This window comes from Fringilla coelebs, assembly GCF_963513975.1.
Source record: "Fringilla coelebs genome assembly, chromosome: 1".
Taxonomy (NCBI): Eukaryota; Metazoa; Chordata; class Aves; order Passeriformes; family Fringillidae; genus Fringilla; species Fringilla coelebs.
Genome location: NC_140028.1, coordinates 86,276,811 through 86,286,898, shown reverse-complemented (window position 1 = coordinate 86,286,898; position 10,088 = coordinate 86,276,811). Strand labels below are relative to the sequence as shown.

Below are 10,088 nucleotides of genomic sequence, written 5' to 3'. Positions count from 1 at the left end.
GGAATGTTGTCTGCACAGCAACCAGATGTGACCTGCAAGACTGTATGAAATGCTATCACAAGCCAAAACAGGTCCCATATTCCATATCAGCATCTGCAATGGCTCATCAAGTATTTATCAGATCATTTGAACATTTCTACAGGCCCTACCACCATACCACCACAGAATTTACTTATTATAACCTGCAATGAAAAAGGGAAGCATCCTGTAAAGACACTGGAGCCTCAAACAGCAAAAGATCCCATTTTAGTTTGGTTTCCTGCCTTAAAGGTCGAATTTCTGAGCAGGCACTGCTGCTAGATAGCAAGACACTGTGAGAGATCAAGGCAGCTGCTTTTCAGGGCATTGTAGGGAAGAGTTTCTATTTACTGCCATCCTGCCATAGGGGATATCTACACTTTGATGGTGACAGGGGAGGAGACTTATCTTGAACTGGTGTCTATGCAAAGAGAAGTGAGACAAGGGAGCTTCTCAGGGGAGCACCTCACTAAGCTCTGCTCAGCTCTGTGGGAGCAAGAGGATCTAACAGGAAAGACTTGTCAATGGTCCAGGATTTGTGGACAGTCAAACCTGGCCCAAGCCACACTGGCTCCTTCTCTCTAGCTGATGAAAGCAACACCCATGGGCTCTGAAGGTAAGAGAGTCAAACTTCACCAGTACTTTTTGGAAGGTCTCTTGAAGCAAAATCTGACATCTCTTATTAAAAAAAAAAAAAAAAAAAAAAGCTGGGATTGGAGGTGGGGTGGGGCAGGATGGGTTTTTCTTCCCTGAACTAATCTGTGTCTCTGATTTGCTTCACTTGTTACATGGACAGAAGATCCTGTCAACACAGAAATAATGCCAAGTATTTACAGTTTAATGGAACCCAGGGACCAATTAACAACACAGAAAACCACCAGGCTGTGTATTTCTTATCGTAGCAGGAGGGAAATCTTACATTACTGCTGTTCCCCCATTTCTTAAAATAAAGCACCAGCGTTTCATCAATGATTTCTCAGTAGTAATGTTTATTACCTGCCAGTTTTACCATTGCCCATTCATCAATCGCTTTCTGTGTTCAGTCACAAAACCCGCCTCTCTACTTGTAACCTAAAACCACCCCAAAAAAGAGAAGAAAAAAGAAAAAAAACCAAAAAGATAAAACAAAAAAAAAAAAAGGAAAAAAAAGAAAGAAAAAAGCAACTGTCCTCGGGCTCCAGAGCAGCATTGCTAGAACCTGCCCTCCACCCCAAGCTCCCGAACTGCTGACTCCTCAATAGCCTGATGGATGCGATGCACCTCGTCCTGCGTTAGCGTCCTCTCCGGGTGCCGGTAAATGATACGGTAGCAGTGGCTGACCTTCTTCGTCCTACAAAACACAAACCAAAAGAGAACTCATAAATACATCTGCCTGCAAATGCAAATACATGAGGCCAAACACTTACCCTCTGGATCATTTTTATTTGCGGTCTAATTTTGCCCTTGTTGCTTGAAAATCACCTTAATGCTAAGATACACAGTTCAGAGAGGCGGGACTGAGCTGAATTTTAATTTTGGCAGAGGACTTTGCTGAAGTCCACCTCATACCTCAACTTGTATTGTGGTGTGGTAGCTTCTTACGAGGGCAAACAGCCCCCAGAGGAGGGATTCTTACCCTGTGCCATGGAAAGTAAGAGACAAAGGAGAACAGGGAACAGGAATAGAGAAAAGGGAATGATGGGGGAAAGAAAAGTATTTAAGAGTTGCTGGCTAAGCAAAGACAAGTTAATGAAAAATCAGGACAAACAATTAGGTTGAGTTAGAGTGAAAAAATCTCCTTGCTCTCCATCAAAAGCAGGCAGGAGCACCTAGTTTTGCAAGGGCATCTCTGTAATTGCAGTGCCTGTGTTACTGAATTTAAATGGCAGTTTTGGTATCCTTTTTAGTCTCAAATGGAGCCCACACAGCTTCTTCTTTCAAAGGTGAACATTCACTTCAATGAAAGAGAGAAAATCTGAGGGGAAAAATAATGGGAAACCAGACAGTACCAGGTAGAAGAAGCTTCCAGACTGGCAGAACTCTGCATTTAATGGCACACAAAGGCAGTCAGGAAGCTTTGGGTTATCTCTCTCCTGAAAATTGCTTCATGTTAGAACCACATTTATGCTTATGATTATTTGATTAAATCTAAGGTTAGATGTATTCATCCACAAAGACAACTCTCAAGATATTAATTTCAACCTCAAATCCTACTAGGAACAGGCAATTTTTACCTCAGAATTGTTATTTGATACGAATTTTGTCCCACCCAACAAGGGTGGGAAGTTTGCCCTGCTCCACTAGCAGTTTACAACAAAAAAGCTACTTCTAATTAAAGCATTTCTCCTTTTTTGTGTGTTCTGAAGATAAAGCAAGTTAAATCTGGCTAGCACCTGAAAGGGCAAACTGCATTTCATAAAGTGTTAAGCTGACTGCAGTTAACTGCTAAAAGCCAGCCAAGAGCTTTCCCTGTGAGCAGGTTAAATGCTGCAGAAAAGTAATCTTTGAGAAAAGAGGGGGAGGTGTAACTGTGGGGAAGGTGCTGCTCTGCTCTGCTCCACCTCTTCAAAGCAGCCAAGAGGACAAACCTTGTGGAAGCAAGTAAATGGAACAACAAGGATTTGGTCAGATGCTACATTGCCAGTTAAAAACTTGAGTAAGAGAGAGGGATAATGCATTGGAGTGCAACAGAAGTGATTTTCAAAACCAGGCTAGCAAATATCTTTAGAGAGGGTAGTATTTCAATTTTTAAAGGTCCTACAGGAATACACCTGATCAAAAACATTTGCAAATTGCTTTGGCTGAAAATCTGTTTAGAAGGTGTACAGTCACAGGCTCAGTCCTGAAGTTTTGCAAATATTGGGAATATATCCCATGACTGAAAATTAATTTTCATTATTCAATGTGATGTAAACACAAGTTTGCTTAATGTAGATGTACGCTGTGGTACATGTAGCCACACCACTGCTTCTCCACTGGCCTTGGTTAAATGAAAGTGACAATTACTCCTGACTCAGGTGTTTCTGTGTCCCCCTCCCTCCGTGCTAGAGAGTGGTCCATTCCATAACAAACTATATATGGCAGACTAGGACACAATAGTTTCTTGTGGGTGTTATGGAAAAACAGTATCTTTAGGATGCATTTAAATCAGGAAAGGGTAGAGGTTGTGGAGAACAGCACCGGACTGAGTTCTGCTAGTGCAGCTGAAGTTAAGCATTGGTGTGAGAGAACTAAAATGGGGATTGCATTATATGTAATTAATCTAGATTTAATTATAGGCAAAAAATGAAGTCGTAACTACTAATATACATAACTCCACATAACATGGATGCTAAATTGTATGCTACGCTTTTCTCTCACCTTTTAGCTCGGTTTATTTGCATCTCAGTTGCTAATTAGAAAGAAGGAGTATAAGGATTCAAAGCCATTTCAATAAAAGACACACTGCAAGTTTCAAAACCTTAAGCATTGTTTCCAGAGTACTATTTACTAACTTTTCAAGGGAGATTTGGAAAAGCACTTCTCAGCTTTTCCCTCCCTTAATATTTCCCCTGCTCCCAAATAAAGTATTAAGACACTGTGATTAATCTCTGCCATCAGCTGCTACTGGAAATAATTATTGTCAGCAAATAATACCTTTGCTCATTCCGTTTCTCACTTCCCTTTTGTTCTGCAGAGCCACAGAGTGTTTGCCTACCTTAGTGATGGCTCTGCTTATGCATAATGAAGTCTCTGCTGCATGTCATGCTGCAGCCTGATGATACAGAAGCAGTGCCTCTCTATCCTGAGAAACAAAATTTTGAGGCCAAAACCTGCAGCAGCAGGATTAAAAAAAAAAAAAAAAAAAAAAAAAGGAAAAAAATGTAGAAGCTGAGCAGTGAGCAGTGAGCACACCGGGCTTTATTTACCTAAAGCGCACCGGCAGACAAGTCCGTGCGGTTGCAGTCACGCGGACTCCTCTCCTCTCCCATTAGGCTTCAGCTGATCTCAGTGTCACAAGTCTCCTCTGCACCAGCCTGCGGCTTGCAGGTAATGAAGCGCAGTGAACACAGTGAAGCACTGCTCAAAGGGAGAAGGAAGACAGGGGTTTATTCTGATGCCACAGGAGGAAACAGGATACAGACTGTGGACAAACACTGGAGAGAAATAATGCCTCATGCTCTTTCATATGAGTTTTGGAGGAAAGAGCTTTGCCTCGTGATTTTCAGGAATTTACACTCGGCTGCCTTGATGTGCTAAGGAGCTGGTCCCTGCCAGGCCAGAGTCACTGTATGGGGTCCATCTGAAGGTCAGTGTATACGTTTGGGTATTTCAGCCTGATACCTAAGCAGAACAAGAAATGAAGTAGTCTTAGTCTGCCACTAGTCCAATAAAATCAATATAAAAGCAACCTCACCCTAGTATCCAGGCTAGAATGAAAAGGTGTGGTAGGCAACAACAATTAATACATGTGTGTTAGCTTTCCCTGCATGGAAGATCACTGAAGGATGCTTCAAATGCAACTTGGCTGGAAAGCTGATCCCAGAAGCTACCAACAGCAAAACCCTTCAGCGTTCTAGGGGAGTTGTCTCAGGTGTTACATAAGACTAACCACAGGGTCATTTGGTAACCAAAATGTTGCATAAAGAATAAACGCCTGGCATTGGCACTTATCTCTTCCACATGAAATACCATAACAAGAATGAATTTTTCTCCATCCTGTACTGGAAGAGGGAGATAAAAGGGGCAGCACTGAGTAGGAAACCCCTTACCTTTTAACTGTGTTCTACTTTCCATCTGTGCCTTAAATAAAGCACAGAAGCATGGAGAGTTCTGTATGGAGGTTACCCCTGCTCTTAAGTGGCGAGGACAACACAAAACCACACATTTCTCCAGAGAGCTGGATTTACTTTGAGGAACAGAAAACTAGAGATGACAATCAGCCACAGCAAAAAAGAGCAAAAAAGAGTACCATCCCTTTTGTATCCTGAGCGGTTCACTAAGCAGTACTACTCATCATGATACCTATACTGCACTTTTTCCTACAGAATACTATTTAAAATGAAAGATCTACACACATCGTAGTGCAAGCATTTGAGATTTTTTTCTCTCTGTTAAGTGAATCATGTTAATGACGTTCCTCAAGGATATCCCTGCTGTGGAAATGTATATCCTATATGCCTTCATAAAATTCATCATGTAATTCCCTTACATAAACCTTCACAGAGTACTCAGTGGCTGCTACACCCTTCACAGAGATCACATGCCCGGAATGACCTCAGGGAAGAGAAAGGCTTGTTTTGTTTGCAACAATGTCCTGAAAGCAGTGATGATGGGAAGAAAGGAATAAACTGTTTCATGTTACCAGCATCCTAATTGACAAAGCCACGCAGAGAGCACAGCTTTGGTTTTGCTTTGTGGCTCCAGCAGTTCCAGAATGGTTCACATTTTAAGTGGAAATGGGGAAGAATATTAAACTGCAAGAAGAAGATGTCATTACCTGTTCCTTTTTGTTTCATGCTTTCAAACCACATCCATCTCTATGACAGTAGGCACAACTGCTAAATATCCTACCATAAATTTTAAACTGACAAATAGCACTCTTTGCTAGAAACCACATCATGGAAAATGGCAAAAGGCTTGTGCTGTATACCTTCTCATCAGCAGCAAATATTTCAATTACCATGGTGATATGCACATAGAACATAGCAGTAATTCTCTGAACAAAGGTCTTTCCAAAATATGCATTCTCATCTGTCCTTTCAAATGCTAATACTTCATCTCTCTGGAAGAGCACATTGTACACACAGCATATCCTTAAAGAAAAAGGGACATGTTTTTCTTTAAGGTGATTTTGATGCCAGTGAAAGGCAGTAGACCACCTCCAGACGAAAGAATTGTTTTAAACTCACAGAAAGCAGGAAATGGTCATTTCTCTTGCATACCTTCTCCAGCTGACACCTGGCAGAAGGGTGGTTCAGCTTCAAAAATAGTTCAGGCCAATATATGCATGTTGAGAGTGTCAACTGTATTGGATTTTTTTTGATGGTCACTTCAAAAGAGATGCATGTTCACTGACTGATGACTGGACTGAGATATTCTATTTTACAAAATTGAGACAGTAATGGACTTTTTGCTCTTTTCTAATTGGACTTGATGATATCTGTATCTAAATACCAAACCTGAAACCTGCTTGACCTTTTCATTCTTTCTTTACAATTAATTCCATTTTAAGCTTCTCTCTTCATGTAGAAAAAAAAAGGTGAAAATTCTGTTAATAGCCAGATTATTAAGAGATAAAGAGCATAGTACAGGATACAATTGCAGATGACATAAATAACACTTTCTAGTTTAGATAGTGAAAAGTGAAAAATGAAAGCACTTTCAGCTTCTCAGTCACTGGTCACTGTTAGATAGCCATAAGGACAATCTAAGTCATTGTCCAGTATTCAGAAACATTGGATTAATTCAAAAGCTTTGATTATTATTTTCCTTTTCTGTCTAAATCTATCAACTAATTTCTTGCATGCAGGAATAGATACAAATAGATAAATACTGAAAAAAATCTTTCACAGGCTCCACTTGAAAGTTTCCTGGCTGTTAAGGTACTTACTAAATGTTTAATGGAACAGCTGAAGCAATTAGTTGTGCTTTGGCCAAGCACTTTGGCCCATAAAGACCTCTTCTTATTTCAACAGATCACCTTGGTTTGTTGACAGAGGCAAACAAAAGCACTACCATAAGCAGTGCAGGGCTTTCTTCTGCCAGCTCCCAAGCAGAGGGAACTCTAACAGACTGAGTTATACAAGAAATTGAGAGAGTATTTCCCTTGTGCATCCTCTCAGTAACCAGCCAAGGATACAGATAACCCATCTCAGATCCAAGCACTTCCTATTAAAAAGCTCTTAAGTCTCACAGCATCAGAAGTAATGGAATCCATTACATGCAGGCAGCAATGAAATATCACAACGGTGAAGAAGAAAAGTACCATTCTCCATTATACTAAAAAAAAATTTAGAGTACCCACAGGATCATAAGCTGTGACACAGACTTTTGCTGCCACCAAAGGGCAGAAAAAGCCCACAAAGCCTTGGGATTTGGGATTGGTTTTTTTCTTTTAAAGACAGTGACTCACTGATTCCTTGAAGAAGGCAATGATCAATGGTTGTAAGCAGGTATGAAACCATTTCTCAAGGGGATGGATTCCAGCATTGGTGATGACTGCTTGTCCTCCAACCTTCATCTCTTTGGGAAAATCATCTGTCAAATTCAGGGGACAGAATTCCCATCATATTTGATCCATGCCAATACTGACAAATTCATTTCATGTGGATTTAAGGCTGGATGTGACTGAGAATTGTCCCTCTTGCAAGGTGAACTTTTGTGCATTCTCTTCACACTGGGCCTCTTCTTTTTTAGGGGCTCACCAGTCAATTGAGTGATTCAGTTCAAAATCCTGCTCTAAATCTAGGAAGATTCAAGAGTGGGCTAGAGGCTGAATATCTCCAAGACTTGCTTAACTTTGAGCAGAGTAACCGCAGAGCACCCACCATGCCACATAAATTCAACACTACGCATGGAAGGAGTCCCTCAGCTGCCCAAGGCTGAGCCTTTGAGCAATGGAAGAAAGCCATGCACACAAAGATCAGAACATGTGCAAACCTGTGAGACTCAGAAGAGGGTACAAACCCCTATTTTTTCTTCAGAGTTATCACCATGACAGGATACAAGGACTGCACAGGTGAAATAAAGATGGGAGAAAGAAAACTTTCGATACATACATACAAAATCCAGTGAAATAACTTCTACCCATTGCAGTGGCAAATTAGAGAAGGTTGACTGGTAAAGTACTTGAGACTTATTTTTATGTACTAAACATAGAAAAATAATCAGATGCTGAAAATAGGAGAGAAAAAAACTATAGTCTCAGCATGAGACAGGACAGAATACTTGTTCTGTGAACAGCACAGGGTTTTATTTTGCTTCACTCTCCCTAGGTTTGACTGAAAAAGGTTTGTGTCAAAGTCTTTTCAAAGTCTAATCTTGTTTTCACCAAAATAGTATGCATTATTTGTTTAAAAATTGACCACTGGAGACTTAAACACTCTCTAACCGAGCAAACAAAAGAACAAAATACTTGATTTGGATATTCTGTCTTGAGGGAATTGCCATCTAAGCTTCCTGACTTTTCCCTTCCCTGTTTAGTTCAGAAACCATGGCAGGACTGCATTTCCCATGAGAGGCCAAGGCAAAAGTTCCTATGATGGATCACCCCCTCTCTCTGGAAAAGAAACATAGCTGATATTGACAAACTGAGGAGAACAGAAGTACACATTACCTGGAAGTCCTGGTACTGCTGGCAGCTGAAGCATTTTAGCTACCAACTAGGAAATTCTTAGAAAAAGTCACATTTTCAGTGAGTAACCCCATAATAAATCAACATATTTTCTGGCATATTGCCAGAAACATATTGTCAGTTCTCCTGCTTTCTCCACATTTTTCTTGACCTCCTAAATCCCTGGTAATTTAGTGGTGGAATTAGGTATCTCTGGCAGCAACATGCTCTGTGGTTCTGGCAGAACTTTGTGACTTGGGTATCTCATTCACAACCCTGTTGTGCCCTTCCAGGACAACTGTCTGTACTGGAGAGGATGAGGGTCACAACCTGTTTGCAAAGAGCAGCTCTGGAAGATACACTTTGTAGAGCTGTGCTTCTTGTGCAGAGACATTGCACTCATCTCCCTCTGAGCCACTGTGTGTGAGTAAGGGGAGGCAAAGAGCTTTGGTCCTCCTCCTATCAAACCGTGATGTTAATAATTCCCTTTCTGGCCCTTAGCCACAGCAGGATCACTCTAAACTTTCCAACCATTGGCAACTAGCTGTACTTAAGAGTGACAACCCATCCCAACATTCTGAATAAATCCAACATGAGAGGTGAATTTGGACTCTTTAAAATGCTTTCTAAAATATTTATAATAAAAATGTTAAGTGTGATACCTTTTCAGTTCTTCTGAGTGAAAGATCAAAGACGAGAAGTATAAATATTTAGCAGTTTTTTCTGCCAACTAGATGTTAATACTAAAGGCTACAAAAAGTATTACTAAAAATAACATTGCTGTCAAATTAAAACATATTTCATAATCAAGTAAAAAGGGAATTTATATGAGAATTTAAAACAATTCATTCTTCTAAGAAATGAAGATGGATGGTAGTGACAGCTGGTTTAGATGTATCTCCACTGAGCACTAGCAGAAATCAGGGTCTAGATGACAGGCAAGTGCATGGGAAGACCTGAATGCTGTTTTAGACTCTTGTATAGATTTCTTCACTGGGATTAGTGGTTTTGTCCTCACCAGGCCCAGGAGGTAGGTATTTAAGGTCCTTTTACACTTGTTGTGACTTAAAGTAAAGAGGGACATGGCTCTGGACTCAGATAAGAACCTAAATTACTTGTCCAAGGCCCCACAGAAAAGTGATCAGAGAGAGGGGGCTTGGACAAGTGCAGGCACAGACCCTTTGAGTGACCCTTCTTCCAAGTCACCCTTCCCATTCACTCCCACTGCCACTTACCCTTCTTTACTGCACTATTGTACAGCAGTCCTGGAAACCAAAACAGGCTATGGCAGGAAAAAGCAACTCATCCAATACAGAGTGGAAAGGGCAGGGAAGAATGGAGAGACAACATCAGGATAACCAAATATGCTGTTTCTTAACTGATCAACTAAGCTGCCCAAACCAGAACAAAACAGGATGGGGACAAGAAGTCAGCAGGAACAGCTGAGTTAACCTGAGACTAGAAGACAAGAGGGGCTTTAAAACAGAAAGCAGAGGTTAAAAGAAATCACTTGCCCCCTTGTTTTTTGAGGAAAAGCAATACATTAAAAGCACCTGCTCCACTGGTCAGCCTGCAGCGCCAGAAGAAAACTTAAAACCATCTGTAGCTCTGTGTGTGCAAGTAGAGGGGGTTTCTCAATGGGGCTGCTTACAGTATCTGCCAAAGCTAGTGAAAACCCTGCAGCCACTTGCCCAATTAAGTGTTGCTTGCTATGTCCTTCCAGTTCATAAGTTATTTTTCCTCTCAGAATTGTCAGGTTTTACGAGCCTTAATCTGG

General features: G+C 40.9%; 1 protein-coding gene across 3 annotated transcripts in view; it reads right to left on the bottom strand.

Annotated features, from left to right (window-relative positions):
- Window positions 1-594: 594 nt before the first annotated feature.
- Window positions 595-10,088, bottom strand: part of FARS2 (phenylalanyl-tRNA synthetase 2, mitochondrial) — a 229,786-nt gene continuing 220,292 nt past the window's right edge. For all 3 annotated transcript variants that reach the window (XM_084215390.1, XM_084215391.1, XM_084215392.1), the window contains one exon: window positions 595-1,348. In XM_084215390.1, the coding sequence (XP_084071516.1) occupies window positions 1,210-1,348 (139 nt within the window). In that variant the 3' untranslated portion in view covers window positions 595-1,209. The remainder of the gene's footprint in view (window positions 1,349-10,088) is intronic.